The following is a 21599-nucleotide window of genomic DNA, read 5'->3' as shown; positions in this document are numbered from 1 at the left end:
CCATTGCGATAAGCATCTACTCACGATCAAAGTTAGGCAGTAACTGTTGGTGTGGGGGAAACAGAGTTGCCAGATCGCAACAGTCACATTACCAAACTCCTCAACTTTCATTACTAAATTTAACTTTTCATTACCAAATTCGTAAAGTTAGCATTTATTCTTCGCTAATTATATATACAAGTGGAAATACATGTAATCACTCTCCTTATAATTAACAGCATGTTGACTATTTTCATGTTATGTAGGCTAGCAATTAATCAGAGAGAGCAAACAATTCACCATCTCCATCCTGTGTATCCTCATACTTGTGAAAAATCTGTTTGGTAATGCATTATTCTGATTCATTACCAAACGAATTTTTCATTACCAAATTGACCCACATTTGGTAATGAAAAATACCTAATGTGGGAGGGGGGAGGAAGGAAGGGATGAAGGGACCATGGTGTAAACAGCTGTTCGATGCTGCGCGGCAATTTCAAATTACGGGTGGGAAAAAATTTGGATTTTTTTGGAATTTTTTCTTTTTTTGGTCATTTTTGGGTTCTGAAGGTCCAGGCCCACAATGTCCGGTAAGTGGGGTGTCAGGAAAGTGGACGTCCAGATAGTATGGGGATTACTGTATTTACAGAAAATAATTGAGAAAAGCAACAATATAATTTTAATGGGTGGTTTTAACTGTAATTAGGTGAACTGGGAGGAATGGGACTCAGGAGGCAGTGAAGATTCGTGGGGCACTATATTATTAATTATAACAATGAACAATGTGATGACTCAATGAGTCAAAGAAGAGACACGGTTCCGAGGTGAGGACACACCAGCAAGATTAGACTTACTGGTACTGTTTACCAAAGAACCCGATGTAATAGAATCTTTGAAATATCTGTGTCCATTTAAGCATGCAGTAGCTGCAAAAAATGACTGAAAAGTTCACAATATTTCGCGCAACTCTTCCGGAATATACGATGCAGTCTACTGATCGACATTTCCGGAATGCTATACACAGCTGAGGGGTTAAGATTATTTCAAGACGGAATGATGAGGAGTACAATAGGAAGATAGGTGAGAAGGAAAGATGACAGAAAAAAACGAATAAGGATAAAAAATGAGTGAGAATGAAAAATGAGGAAAAAGGAAAGATAAGTGGGGAGGACAGGTGAGTGGGCAGAAGGGATTAGTGAAGAGGGAAGATGAGTGACAGGGAGACATAAAAGGAGGAAAGATAATGAGGAGGAAAGTTGACTAAGATTATAAGTTCTTTGTGTATTCAGTACAACCTTGCTTGCCAGTATTTTTCCAAATACAGTAAAACCTTATTTTTCAAACTGGATTAATCTAAACTGGATGAATCTGAAACTATCAGCAAGGTGCACCCAGAAAATCTGAGGTCCAACTGTAAGTACTCCTCTCTCGCCCTGATCCTCCTGCTACATGGTTTCCCAGGAAATGTCTGACAGACTTTGGGAGGATTTTCATAGACTAATTTTGAAAAAAAAAAAAAAAAAAAAAAAAAAAAAAAAAAAAAAATGCTGTCAACATGGCTCCAAGTCTCAGCCATTTTGGAGCTACAATTACTGATGATGCTATATGCTCAAAATAGATAAAAGTTTGCCCACAAAGTCATACCAGTAATTATAGCTCCATCATGACTACGAACTAAACCCTTCTTCATATAACACTTACTACTCAAAACTAACCCATGAATAACCTACTGAAATTTCTCACACAACTTCTGGAACACCCTGAATAATGAACTTTTTTAGTGTAATATTCAGCATCTCTTCTTTTCCCTGTTCACATACCTATTCTTTGTATCCAGTCCTTTGCTTTCTCTCTTCTGTTCTCTGATACTTCTTTGTACTGTACAATCAATCTGCCTTGTAGTTTTCTCAGTCTCTACTTATAATGTTGCATCACTCCCTTTTAACTGACTTCAATGTCTGAGACTGGCTCTTCCTACTCATAAAGAGTACTGTACTCTGAAATGAAAGAAAACAATAGCTGGGTGTATCATTTGCATTTTTTCATGTGAATAAGTCTTCACTAACAATTCACACCACAGACTACAATACTCATGTAAGTTAAGTTATAAGTTAAAATAATAATAATAATAATAATAATAAAAAATGATGACTTTGCATCACACTTTCCACTAGCCTAATTGATGAGGCCCCCCCACTGATGTGGATTCTGCCACAGCTGTGTGACTACTAGATACCAAAATTACTGAGAAAAAATTAAGTAGCCAGAAAGTATTTCACAATCATCAATAAATACAAATTATATGAGAAATAAACTACAAAGTCACTCTTTATGTTCCATTAGGCTTACCAGCCACATCCATGCCATAGTTTTGACTTAGCGTACAGACAAACTGTGCAAATCACCAGTGGAACATGCCAACAGCACAAACGAAGAATGACACAAACATTTTTTTTTAGCATATGCTTAGAACAAATAGGTATGGAATTCCTTAAGAGGAAACACATCTTAAATGTCAGGACCAACTTGCCTAGCCCCGGACTCCTACAGTCCTCAAAGGGCAACGGAGGATTGGATGATGGATGGATGAATGGATGTCTAATATGCAGGAAATATTTCTCAGTACTGTACTTCTAAACCAAAACTTAAGACACAGATGCACTGACAAAAACAAAAAATAAACACTGACTCCAGGACTTTACTTTCAGGAGTATCCATAAAAAAGATTTCTAGCAAACCTCTTCCAATTTACAAATATTATGTTAAATCATGGAAATAAGATGTTAGCACAAAGTTTTGCTATACGAAAGATACAGGTCAATAAGCTGGTAGTTAAATTAAGATCTACTGTAACTCGGTGCACTGCCCAAAATATTTGCACTACAGCAGTTTCTTTACAGATGCCACTCTTCATGACAACACATGCCCCTTCTCTCTCTCTCTCTCTCTCTCCATCTTTTTTTTTAGGTATGGTCAGAATTCCAGGGGTTATGTGGTGAGTGAATGACTATGGAGCCTAATTCATTGGGCTGTCTACTGATTAGATCTTTGCTATGTTTTTTTCTTTTCTTGCTTTCTGGATCCTATCTCACCCTATTTTGGGGTAGGAAAAGTCGGGATGATGATGGTGATGATTATGATGATGATGATGGTGATATAATAACAGGCTGTGACTTAACACACTTATATATCTGTCAATGTTCTGATCCAAAACCAGTTTTGTATACTGTACACCCTTGCTGAACAGAGTTGTGGCAACTGTTTGTATTTTTCTCACAAACAGTATTTAGCATCAAAGAATTGAATTATTTTATGCTCATATATCTTACATTGCATATTAACTTCAGCACATCTTGCACTTTCCACAATACAGCACCCAGATGAGTCAGGGACAACAGCAAAAACAAAAACAACAATTAATCCCTTCAATTCGGTGACGTAATTTTTATTTTCCACTTCCTACTAACAGACTAATTCATCCAGCCTGGGAAAGGCCTCTTGTAGTAGTAGTCACAGTTGTAGCCCCAGGTTCATCTGAAATGTGACCCAAGTGGACTGCAAGCTTAAGCTCCCCTCTATCCGCAGTTCACCATCCTTCTTTCAAGGGATACGAAGGAGTTGAGGGATGTTTGTATAACTGGGCAGTGAGCCACCCAGTCATATCGGTACTGTACCACCATATGAAGGCAACCCTCTCAAGCATCTCTTGTGCTAAAGAGGTACAAGAATGCTGTATCTAACCACTCCTTTTCTAAAAATTTCTCCCAAGGTGAAATAAGCTCCCACAGAGTGAGGTGTTTAACTCCTAAAGTAGCCTACTAATAGGATCGATCGGTCTTTTTCCAGAATCTCGCTTGATGTCAAACAGGATCGATAGATGAGCCTTGTAAAAAACTGTGGACACTAGGCTTCGGCCTGATTGTGACGTATATCGATGCAAACCATTGAGAACTAAGTCCTGAGTAGGGAGGGGGGATGATCCAGGCCCTAACCCATGGTGGGAGAGGTGATTCCCTCACCACCCTCTCGCCACCTACCTCTGCCCCAAACCTTTTGTTCCCTCTCACCCTCCCTCGCTTATGACTGGACTCACAGCTCCTCCTACCGACTCTATAAAGCTGATTTTTCCATGCCACACTCCCCCCACCATCCTTCCTCCCTCATTCTCCCCCCTCCACCCTTTCATTCTCCCTCCACCTCCAGCTGCTACTATCTTGCTGTAGCTACATGGTAAACATTTGACATATCAGAATGATATATACATTGGCTTGTGTGTAAAATCAAGATCTTTCATTCTATAATACCAGAATTAATGTTGGTACAATATTTTTTTTTCTCTTATATGCAAGGGTTGACAGTGTCAATTTTTGACAATCTTTGACAGTCTATAGCTTAGTAACCAGTTGGTCCAGAATGCTCTGGTTTGCAGCATAAGGTGTGTAAATTCAAGCTCTAAACCTTGGGCATAACACTTTGTACTTCTGTAAGAGTAAAAAAATTGGCTCCATATAAAGGTTTTCGGGGAAGTTAAGTCGATCGAATTGCGTATCCTAGGGGTTAAGCAGGGGCTCAGAGCCACAGTCTAGCTCCTTCAGATGGCTTTGTAGCATCTCTTTCTTAGTGTTTATTATAAATAATATATCTTAACAGTCTTTTACATGGAAATTGCATTATCCTAAACCAGTACTGTACTGACATACTTTCCATCAGTAACACACACCGAGATAATGAGCTGTAGTGCGCAAAGCAAATCATTAAGGAAGCAGTGTTACGAAATCTCCACAGCTAAAATTATGACCCTCAATTTTTCTGTCAGCCATGATAAATCCTCACCTTTACAATCATAAAACAGTTGTTGTTGTTGTTCATCATCCCCAGTCTAGCTAAGAAGATCCATCAACCACAGGTAAGCAATCACCCTTGCTGGGCAGTCTTGCACAGTGAACTGATGTCCCTTTGTGGCTGACAGAACCTCACCACAGTGAGGTATGGAGAACAGTGTGGAGGTCTGGTTCCTGGACGGATGCCTCATTGCATCTCTCAATTCAGTTAACAGGTGCACCACAGCAGGCTCCACACCACCCAGTTATCTGGCTACAGTATATGGTTACCATCCAGCACTGTGAATGGTTTCCTGAGTTGCAGGGAACCATTAGGGTTGTCATTCACGGAAATGTTTACTCAGTAATGCAGGAAATTAACCCACAGAGCCCAAGGATGTCTTTTTAATTTTATTCTTGCCACTTCTTAATTATATTATTCACCTTTAGATAAACTTTTCAAACAAACAACTATCAGTCACTCTCATCTTAAGTGTCAGGACCAACTTGCCTAACCCCGGACTCCTATGCTCCTCATGGGTCAACATAGGATTGGATGATGGATAGATGGATGGAATAAACTCCTTCAATGTAAAAAACCTTTCCTGAGTTTCATAAGGTTAACATGATATAATGCATGTTAATAACGGAAGCATCAGTAAATCAGGTTTCATTAAACTATTTTCAGGACCTAGTGATGCTGAAGAGATATGCTTTTACTTGGTGGTATTGATATTAACTGAGTGGCAGTAATATGAATATCCTTCAAGTCCCCTTCTATCCCCTGAAAACAGGATGGTGGACTGCAGCAGAGGCGTAATTTCAGCCTGCTGTTCACTCAATTGACATTCACATGCGTATTGCGCCACAAAAACAACGAGAACCGGATCTAGTATATGTAAGTTTGATGCATCTATTTATATATTTAAACATTCAAAAATATAAAATTCATACTCTTCTTGGTCCCATGTAAAATGATACCTGAACTCTTAAACTATTAACCTGTCTAGAACAACAGAACTTTAAATCGCAAACAGTAATCATTGTATCGTGTCATTTATAAAGACACCAACATGTTTGCATGCACCAAGCCCCTGTCACCCAGTGACAGCTCTCCATACTGCTTGATTCCTGGCAGCCTCTCTATGCAGTTCCTTATCTCTGAGGTCACAGTCTATGACCTTGTCCCAGGTCTTTGTTCTGCCTCTCACAATCCTACTCCCCAACGCTCATTCCTCTCACCTTCTACACTCATTAGTCATCCTCTATCCCCTCAACATGCCCAAACCATCTCAATTTACCTTTTCCTATCACAACACCAATACATTCATGTCCCAACTTTCCTCTCAATGCATATTCAAGTATAGATATGTAAAACAATGCTTACTGATAATCTCTTCTTATATACAGTACTTTCTAAACTTAACATACGGAACTCCATGTACCATCTGGATATCAAGTTTATGAATTTGTAGTTGGACATAACAAGTACAGTATTATAGAATTACTGAATAGTTAACTTCTAACCTATTTTCCATTCCTCCTCCTGTCTTTCAGGAACTCAAAACATTCAATCACTGAGTTGTTAAAACTAATAGCTGGTTTAACTAAATAACCAAAAAGACTATAGTGACTAGAGTTTAACTAAATAGCCAAAAGGATTATTGTGACAACAGTTTAATTAAATAACCAAAAAGATTAGTGACTACATGAAGCTCTACACAAACTAATATTATGCAGACTCAGTACATGTATGTAGTGTCATGAATTACTGAGATGCAAGAGGAAAAACAGAACTTTCAGAGGCAACTAAACCACATGATTGCCCAGATGGTCCTGGAGTGACAATAATAACAACTACCATAACAACAGCAAAAAAAGTGTACTACAATACATACATTGTACAGTACCATACATGACCAAATATGATAGCTAAGAAGATATAGTGTATACAGTCCTGTGAGAGATAGCCTATACAGAACTGTACAAAATGATAAATTATGGCTGCTGTGAGATAGTGTTCTCTATGTTAGTAGTTCAACAAGTATCTTCAAGACAGAAGTTGTATAATTATGGTTTCGGCTGAGTGTAATACCTGTAGTATGAAAGATGTGGCTGACTAAGGTATAGTTCATTCACCTTCACTTTCCCAGACTTTTTTCCTCTTGCAGAATTATTCATGCAGTTCAGTGGCAAAATAAGACAATGCTAAGGCTCTGCATGCCTCCATAGCACTTCTTCATGACTAGCATCAAAGTCTGATGTTAGTCTATTGTTAAAACTCGGGCATTCAAGATGGAGAGATGGTAATAATAAGTAAAGAAAATTAAAATCAGAATAGTTAGAATGTCTCTGAGGTAAGAAGAGTAGAGCCAGGAAAGCCTATGGTCCATATTCTATGTGGCCATAGCATTCTTAATTTTCATATTAAACCTTAACATTTCTAGGTGGCCTTAGCACTTCATATTTCTCACATTATATTTTAACATACCCTTCTATACTATTTATACTTATTGTTTTAATACTAACATAGTTTACATCAACTGCACACAACACCATACTGAGTTGAAATCTTAAGATTCAATCGCTTGGGATGAGGTGTAATGAAATCTCCAAAGCCATTTGGAATGCAACCCCATGTGTTACTGACAGACTTTTGTAGGTAGATAACTCTTCAGCCAGTAGATGTCACTTTTATTTAGCTCATGAGGAATGCTCCAAACTAAGGTGCTAGATGCAGCCATCATTATCCCACTCACTAGAAAGGGGTTCTCTCTTAAGATGAATGATAATGACAGATGTTGTTAATATACAGTATTGCAAAGTACACCTGAGGAACATTCTGTGTTACACTGTTGGCTCATTAACCACTTCAAAACTGACTGTAAAAGAAGTACTGGTGAAGCAGCAGCTAGACACTCACCTATCTAGTAATGATGAGTGAAAATGGGTTGAGACTTGAGGAGAAGGAATAGGAACCATTAGCTCCTCTAAACTTCCACTGCCCAAAACTCCACACCTCTCACATACAGTTACCAGAGAGGCGAGTGTCTGGTTACTAATTCACCTGCACTTCTCTCACATTTAGAAGTTCAAACTAGTGGGAGAGTTTAAAAAGTGGAACTGCTTTGAAGTGTACATCCTCTGTCTAATGAAGAAGAAGAAAAATGTATGGTGGTATGATGATGTCTCACATGGCTAGAAAAGTGTCTCTGGCAGACTGTCTCTGGTTGGGTAGCTGCTCTGAGTGCCTGGAGCCTGAACAGAGACCGAAGCAATGTGGCAGGATCGACGCATCATCTCCTCCATGCTTAATCCTGGGTGGTACGCCAAGTAATATGCAAGCGCACCCACAAATGCATCACCGGCACCCTAGAGGAAAATAACAATGTCATCATCATCATTATCCCAACCTCTTTTTCCCACCTAAAGATGGGGTGAGGTTGGGTGCAAGGAGAAGGAAATGAGAAAAAACATGGCTGAAGGATAGTTAATCAACATCATGCCTGATGAAATGAGCCACAGTATCCCTAGTAGTCATCCATCATTCAATCCTGTTGCCCCATGAGGAGCACAGGAGCCCAGGGCTAGACAGTTGGTCCTGACACTGAAGATGAGAGTAACCAACCTCACTTATCCCTGAGTGGTATTACATGGGCAATAAACTCCAACCATCCCTTGGATATAATTCTGCACCAGTTCATTCCGATTGGAGCGCCTTAATGAGGGACTTGTGAAGCTGCCTGCTGCTAGAGGCCACCACTGTTAACAGCTTGCCCACCCCGAGTACGTGTTAAAATACTGTACCGTGATTTTTATCTGTTGATGTGAGAACCTGTGTGGCAAAACACCATTATACACTACTGAAGTACTGTATTGAAAAAGCTTCATAACAAAAATATAACAGGGGAGAATACATTCCTCTCGTTTTTTATTTCCCTGAAAATGAAGCCTGAATTTTGAAAATCTGGCACTTGCAAAGTTTTTTTCGTCGTTTTTAATGAAGCTGCTACAAAGCTGAGTTAATACTTGCCTCCTCAAATGTTCGATATATACTGTAGTTTTAGCCAAGCACTTGTTTTGTTTGTGTCAGTCTCTCTTTTGGCTAAAATTTAATGATAATGTATTAAATTATTCTACAACAGCCATCCGAGCTCAGAGATAGTCCCCGTTCCAAGATACGATACAACTTATCTGAAAGTGGTGGAAGCACATTTTCCTAGGGGAATAAGTCATGAACAAATCTTGGAACGGGGACTGTCTCTGAGCTAGGATGGCTGATGAAGAATAATTTAATACATCACCAGAAAGACTGACACAAACAAAACAAGTTCTTGGCTAAAAGCCTAAAACTACAGTACAGTATATATTGAACACATCAGAAGACAAGATTTAACTCAGCTTTGTAGCAACTTCATTAAAACTGACAAAAAGAAATATATAAGTGACAGGTTTTCAAAATTTGGGCTTCGTTTTCAGGGAAATAAAACAGCGAGAGCAATGTACTCTCCTCTGTTATAGGAGGTGCTACCCAAAAGTTCCAGTAATTTGAATATTGGAGGAAAATAAGTTACCTTACCTCCTAGTTCCCACTGTCACCTTTGAAGCAGTCCCCTTGGGCATGTATACAGTGGTCCCAGCAATTTTTCCACAAGTCCATGCATCCCTGGAAGGCTTCAAGCGTGATGGTCTTGAGTACCTCCTGCGATTCTGTCTGGATCTCCTCAACTGAGTCAAATCGACGCCCTTTCGGTCGTAATTTCAGCTTGGAGAACAGGAAAATGTCGCAGGGGGCAAGGTCAAGCAAATAGGGTGGGTGGGGAATGACTACTGTGTTAATGGAAGCCAGGAACTGCCGGACAACAACTGATGTGTGGGCGGGGGCGTTGTCATAATGCAGAATCCTGTCCTTGTTCTTCCACTGTTCTGGATGTATGCGGCTGATGTTCTCCCTCAGACACTGCAAACTTCACAGTAAAACTTTCCGCTGACAGATTGACTGGGTGGGACGAACTCCTTCTGGACAATCCCTTGGATACTGAAGAAAATGATCAACATCGACTTGACATTGCTGTGAACTTGACACGCTTTTTTCAGCCTCAGTGAATTGGGAGACTTCCATTGCCATGACTGCTGCTTTGTCTCTGGGTCATAACCATAAACCCATGATTCATCACCAGTTATGACCTTGGAGATGAAGGTGGTGTCATCTCTGACCTGATTCTTGAGCTCCCTGCAAACTGCAAAGTGATGTGCCTTCTACTTGTCACTCAGCAGTCTTGGCACAAATTTTGCAGCGATGCATCTCATGCCCAACACACCTGACAAAATGCATTGAACATTCCTGTACAACAGTCCAACAATATCACAAACAGAATGGATAGTTCATCTACAATCTGCAAGGATAGCCTGACGAGCATTTCCAACATTTTCTGGTGCTGTTGCCATTGATGGTCATCCAGAACGGTCATCGTCTTCAACAGATGTTTGTCCTTCCTTGAACCGCTTGTACCAGAAAAATGTTCTGCTTTGGGACATGGCATTGTTACCAAAGGCTTGCTGAAGCAACCAGTGAGCTTCTGCAGCCATCTTGTTGATCTTGAAGCAGAACTTCATGCAGGTTCTCTGTTCCATGAGGTCCACCACTGTAAAACCACCAAACCACCTACATACCAAGTAAGCGTGGCTCAACAACACGTCCGCTCACAGACATGGCCGGGGCCACACTGACGCACAAGGGGAGCTACTGACTCCTCCTAGCAACAAAAGGCACAACTGCAAATGGTTGGCTCCTCTGTCCAAATTACTGGAACTTTTGGGTAGTACCTCGTATATTTGTTATGAAGCTTTTTCAATACTTCAATAGTGTATGATGGTATTTTGCCACAAAGGTTCTCACATCGAGAGAAAAATCACGGTAGCTGAACACCCGCTCAGGAGAGAGAAGCTGTTAACAGTGGGAGACATCTGGTGGCAGATGATATCCAGAAGTCCCCCATCACTCACTAAACCACCAGGCACCACAATTTGGTTATATGGTTACCACCCAGCATAGTAAATAGTTTCCTGGTGTACAGGAAACTATGTGATGAAAATGCTTACAGTATTTAAATTCTTCTACCTATCTATCTATTGCCAGACGCCTCAATCCCGTTTGGGGTGGCCACAAACAAATCGCCTCCATGTCGTCCTGTCCCCCGCCATTTCACTGCCCTGCTTCCAACTCACACCCCCCTCTCTCATATACCTCTCCACTCCATCCCTCCATCTCATCCTCGGCCTCCCCCCCTCTCCCCCCCTCCATACACATACACTCTCCTCATCAGTTTCTCACCCTCCATCCTCTCCACATGGCCAAACCACCTCCGTGTGTTCCTCATAACGCTTCCTATCACATCCACATCCACACCACAACGCTCCTTTATATCCTCATTTTAGCCTGTCTCTCCATGTGACTCCACAGGCTCCTCTTAAATAATTCATTTCCATTGCTCTCACTCTTGACTTGTGTCCTTCCAACAACGTCCATACATTAGAGATGGTATCACAATACTGTCGTGTAATAACTTTTTCACTTCCATGCTCACTTCCCTGTTTCTTATCACTGCCTTCAAGGAACCAGCAACCTTTCTTCCTTGTTGTACCCTTTGAAGCACTTCACCCTCCAAACTTCCATCCTTACTCATCACACTACCCAAGTACTTAAACATACTCACATTTTCCAATTCTTCACCATCCAACCTCACTGTACATTCACTGACTTCACCTCTCTCAAAGACCATCACTTTACATTTCCCTACATTCACCTTTAGATTCCATTTCTTACACACTCCCCCAAACTCATCCACCAAGCATTGCAGCTCTCCTTCGTCTTCACTCAACAACACGGTATCATCTGCAAACAGCACAGGGAGTTTCCAAACACTACCCTCTCTCACCAGGGCCACTCCAACATCCACTACCCTACCTAGTACCTCTTTTATTACTCCATCCATGTACAGACTGAACAACCATGGAGACATGACACATCCCTGTTTCAACCCAACCTTCAAAGAGAAAAATTCACTCAGTTCACCATCCACACACACTGCAGCCTTAGCTCCATTATACATACTCTTCACAGAATTCAACAACTTCCCATTTACTCCATATATTCTTAATACTTTCCACAATCCTTGTCTATCCACCCTGTCATGTGCTTTCTCCAAATCCATGAAAGCTGCATACAACTTCTTTCCCTTCTCTAGAAACTTTTCCACTAAAGATCTAGGAATGAATATCTGATCTACACAACCTCTTTCCTTCCTAAAGCCTCCCTGTTCTTCTCCAACTAATTCCTCTGTTCTTTCCTTAATGCTGTCAATAAGTATCCTACCATACACTTTTCCTATTACACTAAGAAGACAAATGCCCCTATGATTACCACACACTTCTTTTTCCCCTTTTCCTTTGTTCAAGGGAATAATTATAACTGACTTCCAATCTTCCGGGACTCTACCTTCCTCCCAGGCCAATCTGCACATCTTCCACATCCACTCTATTACTATCTCTCCCCCATGCTTCAGCATTCCACCACACACTCCATCAACTCCCGGGGCTTTCCCCAATTTGACTTTCTTCATTGCTTCCACAACTTCTATCCTACTGATTTCTTCCTGTCTTCTCACCTCCCTCCTTCTCCCAGCCATTCCCCAGCCACTTATACTCGCATTACTTCCATCCTCCACATTCAACAATTCCTTAAAGTGTTCTCTCCATCTGCTCACTTTTTCTCCCTTCTCCACTAGTAATCTACCATTTTTATTTTTCACTCCCCTGCTAACTTCACTGCCACCCTGCCTTACTCTCTTCACCTCTTAAGTACTTAAGTACTGTAATACAAAATTACGATATCAGTCTTCAGAATACTGTATATAGACCATGGGAAAAGTTTGGTGCTGGAGAGGGACAGCCCAATGCTGTGACACTGACGGGTTATAAAAACATCCTTCAACTCCCTCCCTGTCCCCCAAAAGAAGGGTGATGGAATGCAGGAGAAGGACAAATTCAGCATGTACTGTTGTCCAAAACCCTCACACCTTGATAAACCTGGGGCTACAACATGAAAAACAACAAAACACGGAACAGAACTAACAGTGGTGTCAACAGGAGTAACAGCCTCGGCAGGGACTCTGAAGCACTGATCCTTGGAGACATAAATGGCACCTTCTTCTCCAAGAGTGATCAGCACGCTGCCACAGCCGCGGGACATCAGGTTGCTCGCTGCCTCATACGCATCCTCCTCTGTTTTTACCTTCCTTTCAGTCAGTACTTCAGCCTGATATTTATAGTGCATAAAAAAAAAAAAAAAAAAATCAGTCTGGTCTTGGGGAGAGAATGGTAAGAATGAGACTAACTAAAAGAGTGTATATAAGCAGTGTAACATGTAGGTGAGCAATTATGTAACCATCCCCTTCAGGATTAGGAGTCTGGATACAGACTAACAGACAGATTTGTTATTAAAATGAGAGACATCATTAAAGTAACATGGTTAACATGGTAAGTGCAACATACGCCACTATAGCTGGCGGGGAGATGATCAAAATTAAATGCCAAGTTTTGACCGCTGAGCATCTACTTAAAGATCTAGCTTAGTTATCCATCTACAGCCCACCAGCTTAATCCCACATGGGGTAGCTACACACAATTTGCCTCCATTATCACCCTGTCCCCCATCATCAATCAGCCCCCCCTCCAACTCATCACCCTCATTCTTTCTCGTAAACTTCTCCAAACCATTCCTCCATCTCATCCTCAGCCTCCCCTTCCATCTCATTCACATAGTCTCCATTCCCTCCACATGGACAACCCATCACCAATTACTTCTCCTAATGCTTCTTAACACATCCACATCAATGCTACAATGCTCCTTAACCTCCACATTTGTCTGACAGTCCCTCCATATTCCACATGCTCCTCTCGAAGGACTCATTTCCACTCTTCTCACTTGTGACTTGTATCTTTGTAACAAAGTCCACACACTATTTCCATTATGTCATAAAGCATAAATACACACAAAACTTACCTCACTCTCATTGACACAAAAAATATCGGAATACTTCAGGATATCTGTGGGTATATTGGCATCTGCTGGTGCTGCATTCATTAACGTCTTTACTGAAAACAGGAAAAGAGGCTTCATTTTATAAAAGAAAATTAGAATAAAAGTCTCTTTAAACCCTTCAATCCAGTGGTCTTTAGTTGTTTCTGTCACTTAAGTAATTTTAGTCAGCTTAGAAGAGCCCTCTAGTAGTGAAGGGTCTGATCAATGCTGTATCTATCTTATCTTCTTCAATAAAAAATGAAAAAAAAAAAAAGTCTCCTAATGTGAATATATCTGTCTGTACGTAAGATGAGTTGAATGAAAAAGACATCGCTGTATGGATGGGGCTAATTCTCGGAGCATTAGGCATTTATTGTGTATAATATGTATATAATATACAACAGTCCCAGTATCTCCTGTGAACAAAGAATATAAAAACAAACAAGCACAGGTGAAGTAGAGCACTTCAAATGCAAGTGTGTAAAACACAAAACATAAGTTTTGGGGATGATAATGGAAACTGGTCACTGCAAGACAAGGCAGTGCTGCTATTACCATAGTTATCACCTCGTATTCACAAGACACCACCAGCTCCATTATCTAGCATGCTTCCACTCACATACCGGCCAGAACAATGTACGTAACAGTTATCTGAAGGGCCTTAAAGTATTATCAGATGTGTGCTGTTAAAATAAAACTGTAAAGCAGTAAAGATGTTTTCTATGAGTGTTAAATGCAGTATCTCAGATCCCTGATCGGCTAGATTTGCAGTAAACTTGTCCCTCAGTGAGTCAGGTCTGGCTGTTTTGACCTACTCTTTTGGTAAGCTTACCCCATCTCCATGTTGTGGGCATGCAACTTGCCAAAATCCATTATACTGTACTATAAATGAAGTAAGAATTAGTGAAAATTTGAAGTTTCAATGCACTAGGTTGTCTCTGTTCTCAGTAAACTATCCTTAAATACTTAATACTGGCAGCCACAAGCATAATGTACATATATTTTCTTGGGAACAACAAATATAAACATATGCAGTCAGTTTACACTGAATATGCTGTATTCACACTACTTAAGTCTGCCCAGATTACTGCTGACCAAATTCACTGATCCAAATTCACCTAGGGACAGAATCACTAAAACTGATCAGCTGTTAGTACTGATTACACTTCTCATGTCAGGGGGGAGGGGGGGGAGAGTGCAACAATATTTATTCTTCTGCCTTGAGTTAAAGTTTTCTTGATTTCTTAGCAACAAAATAATCCTGGAAAAAAAAAAAAAAAAAAAAAAAGGATCTGAACATGAACCCAGTGAAATGCAGGTTAAAGTTACCCCTCCACTGCAATCCACCACATACCAGAGGATCAGGAGAGAGCTTAGGTATATTTGTGTAAGATGATAATGGATCCACTCAGTTATATTGGTGCCACCACATGAAAGCATCCCTCTCAAGCACCATCATGAAGAGTTAAACTTTTTGAAGGTAAACTAACCATTGTGTTTACGTGCTAACTTGAGAGCAGTGAGAGTTGTTTCTGGTGTGATCTCTCCCTGGCACACCACCACTGAGCTACCCTTGATCACACCCTCAGCTCTCTCAACATCACTTGCAGACAACTTCAGGTTTGCTCCAGCTACAATGATGATACAGTTCTCTCCTGAAAATGGCACCCACAGTTAACAAAAACTTCAGATCTGCCTTGGCCAAGATGCCATCATCAACACCATGATCGTTGTCATCACCGATCTTGTTTTTCCCACCTAAAGATGGGATGATGAAGGGTCCAAAATGCAAGGAAAGAGGAAACATAATAGAGGAAGAACTAACCAACAGCATGCCCAGTGAAACAGGGCCACACACTCATTCACTCACCATTCACACGAACTCCATAATTCCTCCAGGTACAGGAATGACAGAGTTCCCTCCTAGAAGTGAAATCAGATCAAGTGAAACTTCAGGTCTGCTTCAAATACATGGTGTTGCAGTCTTCTCGTGGATATGAAAACCACAATCAAGAAACTTTAAGCTTTCTTCAGCTACAATGATTGTACAGTTCTATCTATCTATCTACTGCCAGATGCCTCAATCCTGTAAGGGGTGGCCAAAAACAAATCGCTTCCATGTTTCCCTGTCCAATGCCATTTCACTGCTCTGCTCCCAGCTCACAACTCCCTCTCTGATATACCTCTCCACTCCATCTCATCCTCTGCCTCCTCCTCCCTCTCCCCCCTCCACCTCACTCACACAGACTCTTCTCGTCAGTCTCTCGTTCTCCATCCTCTCCACACGGCCAAACCATCTCAATGTATATCTCCTAACACTTTCTATCACATTCACATACATACTACAATGCTCCTTCACTTCCTCATTTATCAGTCTGTCTCTCCATGTAACTCCACAATCTCCTCTCAAGTAACTCATTTCCATTGCTCTTATTATTGACCTGTGTCCTTCCAACAAGGTCCAAGCTTCACTCAGAGTTGGTATCACAGTACTAACATGCAGCAACTTGTTTACTTCCATGCTCACTTCCCTATTCCTTATGAATGCTTTCAAAGAAATAATCCATCATCAACCAATCTTACGTTGCCCAGTGAGGAGTGTAGAAGCCCGGGGCAAGGCAAGTTGGTCCTAACATTTAAGACGAGAGTGACCAGCCTCACTCATCTGAGTGGCATTACATGAGCAATAAACCCAACTGCCCGTTGGATATAAACCTTCAACAGTTCAATTCAACTGCAGCCGCGTAATTACCCACTAAACCACCAGGCACCAAAATTTGGTTATATGGTTACCACTCTGCGTAGTAAATGATTTCCTAGTATACAGGAAACCATCTGGCTTGTCAATCTGTGTAAAGTCGCCCACAGGCAAAAAGAAGAGAAATTCAGAGAGCCTCGGGAATGAATAGTAATAATAATAATAAAATATAGACAACAATAACAACAATCCTAAGAGATGAACTTACATTTCTCAACAACATTAGTTCTTCTACATACCATTCACTAGTACTCAAAAATCTTGAAATAAAAACAAGACTATTATTTCAAACGCAGTGAACAATGACACCTACTAAACCATGTAATCCTCTACCACAGTACTGTTCAGGTACAATAAAAAAAGTCACAAGTTTTCAGGAGAAGTCTTGAATTGCTTCTTAATGAGTACATACAGTAAAGAAATTTTTCATCATAGATATGGGAAACTTTTAACACTGTACTGTAGGTGCTGTATAAGACAAGTAATTATCAACATGGTGATGGGCAAAGTGGCTGGTATATCAAAAATGGGTGGCTGAGTTGCTCAAAGTGGCTGGAAATTTAGGTGTGAAAAAGGTAACTGAGTAGATAACTGCAGCTGTATGGGAAGAAACAATGCCTGAAGACTAGTTGCAGAATGTGACTATGAATGCGAATAAAGGTTAAACCAGTGAACGCAGCACTTAGCTACAATAAAACAGAATAGTAAAAGTAAAAATAAGGTAAAATAAAACAAAGCTGCTCCCACATGTCATTGCTGTTGCTGCTGTGATCTTCCAAGCTCACCCGAGTGTGAACCCAGTGGACTGCAGGCTGAAGTTGCCCTTGTCCTAAAGCTCACCACCATCTTTTCAGGTGATAGGGAGTGAGCTGGGGACAACTGAACAACCAGGCAGTGGACTCACCCAGCTATGTTGGTGCCATTAGCAAGGGCATCCCTCTCCAGCTGCATAAAATAAAGCAGGGATAAAAGCAATGTACCTGAATCATCAACTGCTATTGGGGCAACACCAGTTGCTGCATCCTTTGTTACCCCAACATGTGTGATGTCCACTCCATTGTCACGAAAGTTTTGTAAATAATTGTGGCCAAAAGAATCATCTCCAACCTAAAAAACAAAAAAGCATTTCAGTGACAAGTTTTTCTATCTATCTATCTATGTATTTACAGTGAGAAACCTTAATCCCTGAAGGGGTGACCACAAACTGCATCCATGTCATCCTATCCCCTGCCATCAGCCTGTCTTCCCTTCAGTTCACATCATCCTACTCATACACCTCTCCACCCCATCCTTCCACCTCATCCTCAATCTCCCCTTCATCTCTCCCCCTCCACCTCACTCACACTTTCCTGGTTAATATCATTTTCCATTCTCTACACATAACAAAACCAACTCAGGGTATTTCTAAAACTTTCCAGCAGTCACATCAACACCACAATGCTCCTTGATTTCTGCACAGCTGGAAGTCCATTTTTCCTCAGTTCCGAGACTACCAATGCATCAAAGAAGAATGCAGCCACTTGGAGAAAACAGTAACAAAACAGTTATGATTTTTTTTTTGTCCTGAATGGGTTACTGCAAACTGTTTTTAACCCTTAGTGGTTGGGAATCCACTCCCTGGCTGAATAAAATAAATTGGATATAGCCAGAATACAACAACCTTTTCCCTCCAATGAACAAGGATAGTTCAGAGGATGATGTGCAAGAAGGGTACATCCATCCATCATCCAATCCTACATTGCCCCATGAGGAGCATAAGAGTCTGAGGCTAAGCAGCTGGTCCCGACATTTAAGATGAGAGTGACCAGCCTCACTTATCCCTGAGTGGCATTACATGAGCAATCAACCCCAACCACCCCTTGGATATAAACCTTCACTGGCTCTATCCGACTGGAGCGCAATAATTACTCACTAAACCACCAGGCGCCATAATTTGGTTATATGGTTACCACCCAGCGTAGTAAATGGTTTCCTGGTGTACAGGAAACCATTTGGCTTGTCACTCAGTATAAAGTCACCCACAGGCAGAAGGAAGAGGAAAGAAATGAAGGAAAGAAAGACAGAAGAGGAAATGTAAAGTTACCCATAGGCAGAAGGACAAGGAAAGAAAGAGAAGTAAAGGAAGACAGAAGAGGATGGAAGGGTACAACAGGGAAGAAAAGCTGTGGACTCACTGAATGCTCTGATAAAGAACAGAGAAGTGAGCAAGGAAGTAAAATATGTAAAACTCTGAGCCTAAGGATATCTTTTTCATTTTATTCTTGCTATTCAGATTAGGACTGACTTTTAAAATGGGATGGATTTGATGTAACATTAATAAATCCCTTCAATATGATGGATTTTTCCTAAGAGCAATAAATAGTCAGATGTGAGCAAGAATTAGCAGTAAAGAAAGTCAAGGGGTTAATCCTTTCACTACACTGAAAAAGGTTTACACTATTCTTGTTAATTACAGATGATTTTATTTGGTTGGAGAGAGACTTTTTGAACCTAAGGGGTTATATGCCTCCTTAATTAATCAATAAAAAGAAAAAATGCGGCCCTTTCCTAAGCTGGATAAATAATCTGAAAGTAGGACCAGTATAATATAAATAATGGACTTTGATGTTGTAACTGTTGTCACTCTATCCCCGTCTGGCCAACAAGGTCCTTCCACATACAGAGGTGCAGGAAAAATGGAGAAGACATAGCCCCCAAGAGGAAGAGCTGTGTATAGGAATCATAATATAAGTAGTGGTCTCAGCCTGGTCTCTGACTACTTGACAAACATAGTTTCACTGGCAAGAATGGGTTAATGAGTACTGTACCGGAAAAAAAAACTGTGCATACCATTGCAACCATTGCTGCTGTTGCCCCAAGCCTTGTTGCAGCAACACACTGATTGGCCCCCTTACCACCAAACCCCACGGTGAACCGATGACCATGAATTGTCTCCCCAGGTGAAGGCAGGCGAGGAGTGTAGCTGAAAGTAAAGTTTTTTTTTTTTTTTCCCACGTACCTCATTAGTAGAATACGACAACCCTAAGGCTCTATGTCAATTCCATAACCTTTCTTTGAGATCTGCATCATAGTCTAGTGAAATCTAAAACTGATATGCAGTATAATTGCATATAACATGAGAATTGTGTCCCCAAGTTTAAACTAAAATTGCGATCTCTCCACCTTCCATGCTTACTTCCCTGTTCTTTAGCAGTGCTTTCAGTGAATCTACAGTACAGCCTTTCTTCACTGTTGTACCCTTTCTTGCACATCATTCTCTAATCCATCCCTGTTCACTGGAGGAAAAGGGCTGTTGTATTCTGGCTATATCCAAATTATTTTATTCAGCTAAGGAGTGGATTCCCAGCCACTATGGAGTGGCTGGGAACTCCTAAGTTAAGGAGTGGATTTCCCACCATTCAAGATGCCACTATGGAGTGGCTGGGAACTCCTAAGTTAAGGAGTGGATTTCCCACCATTCAAGATGCCACTATGGAGTGGCTGGGAACTCCTAAGTTAAGGAGTGGATTTCCCACCATTCAAGATGGAGAGATCACAATTGTAGTTTACACTTCTCATGTTATAAACGATCATACTGCATATCAGTTTTAGTCATTTCACCTTAACATGGCCCAGATTTTCATCTGTCTGAGGTTTATTGTATTTCACACAGCTCAGTAACAGAAAAAAAGGGAATATTACTGCTTCCAAATCTTTTCTATAGCTTTTCTTTGTAACTAGTATCATATTCTAGTTTTATTCTATCGCTACAACTCAGCATTCAAAACGGAGAGGGCAATTTTAGGCCAATTCAAAGTGAAAAGAAACTGAGATCAACAGAAAAAAAAAGCAATCAATTCCCTGTCACTCCTAACTGTTCATGCGGGATGGGAAAAGAAAAGCGAGTGCAAAGTCTCCCCATGTCTCTCTACAAACAGAAAAATATAATAGGCACATATGTTTTTTGCAAGAAGAACAAGGAGTGTGAAGAATCCTTCCACATCTCCAGCTCATCTTGCAAAAATGGTGCCAGAGAGGGACACCTTCATGCTGCTGCACTGAATAACTGGGCAGCCCTTCCACCCAGCTATACAAACATCCCTCAACTCCCTCCTTATCCCTTGAGAAGGAAGGATGGTGAACTGCAACAGAATGGGCCTACAGTCCACCAGGATCATATTCTGATGAGCCTGGGGCCACAACAACAACAACATTCTTGCAAAATCAAATCTACGTTACAACAGAGAATCAATTATAAGTTTGTGAATCCGACCCCAAATAATCACCTTATAAGATCAGTCATACAGGAGCCAACAACCATCACTTTGGGCACTTTTGAGTCCATGGCTGTCGTTATCTGCAGTAATGTCACCTCATTAATTTCTACCTGTCAAAAAAAATACAAAATTTTTGTATAAGAAAAATATGTACATACAGTATATTACATATGAAAAAATACATGTGGATGGTCATGTCTGTGTAGTGAGGTATGGATTCCACTGGCCTTATTGGGGAGTGACTCTGTGTGCATCCATTTCACTATGCAAGCTGTTGATTAGCAGGGTACACCCCTACCATATTTTCTCTTTCCTTGTTTTCTGGATCCTGCTTCATCCCATTTTTCTGTTACCAGACAAATTTATACAGCATAGGGGAGACTTTTCTAACTTACATGGTTAGATATGGCTTCAGTTAACCTATTCTATCTATCTATCTATTGCCAGACGCCTCAAGCCCGTCTGAGGTGGCCACAAACAAATCGCCTCCACGTCGCCCTGTCCCCAGCCATTTCACTGCCCTGCTCCAAACTCACACCACCCTATCTCATATACCTCTCCACTCCATCACTCCATCTCATCCTCGGCCTCCCCCTCCCTCTTCCCCCCTCCACCTCACTCACATACACTCTCTTCGTCAGTCTTTCACCCTCCATCCTCTCCACATGGCCAAACCACCTCCGTGTGTTCCTCATAATGCTTCC

The 21599-nt window shown here is 40.9% G+C and overlaps 1 protein-coding gene across 1 annotated transcript; it reads right to left on the bottom strand.

The window, feature by feature from the left end:
* Positions 1 to 7965: 7965 nt before the first annotated feature.
* Positions 7966 to 20950, bottom strand: LOC145408953 (ribokinase). The gene is made up of 7 exons (XM_080279534.1): positions 20905 to 20950; positions 19469 to 19601; positions 17620 to 17746; positions 15372 to 15536; positions 13864 to 13955; positions 12934 to 13116; positions 7966 to 8171 (listed from the first exon to the last, which is right to left on the bottom strand). Exons 1-7 carry the CDS (start codon positions 20937 to 20939, stop codon positions 7998 to 8000), a joined length of 909 nt encoding a protein of 302 aa, XP_080135660.1. The 5' UTR covers positions 20940 to 20950; the 3' UTR covers positions 7966 to 7997.
* Positions 20951 to 21599: the final 649 nt, after the last annotated feature.

The sequence above is a fragment of the Coenobita brevimanus genome, chromosome 79 (assembly GCF_032717465.1).
Source record: "Coenobita brevimanus isolate Jiangsu-jjx chromosome 79, ASM3271746v2, whole genome shotgun sequence".
Lineage (NCBI taxonomy): Eukaryota > Metazoa > Arthropoda > Malacostraca > Decapoda > Coenobitidae > Coenobita > Coenobita brevimanus.
The sequence above is the reverse complement of the archived record's forward strand: the minus strand, read 5'-3'. Positions and strand labels throughout refer to the sequence as shown.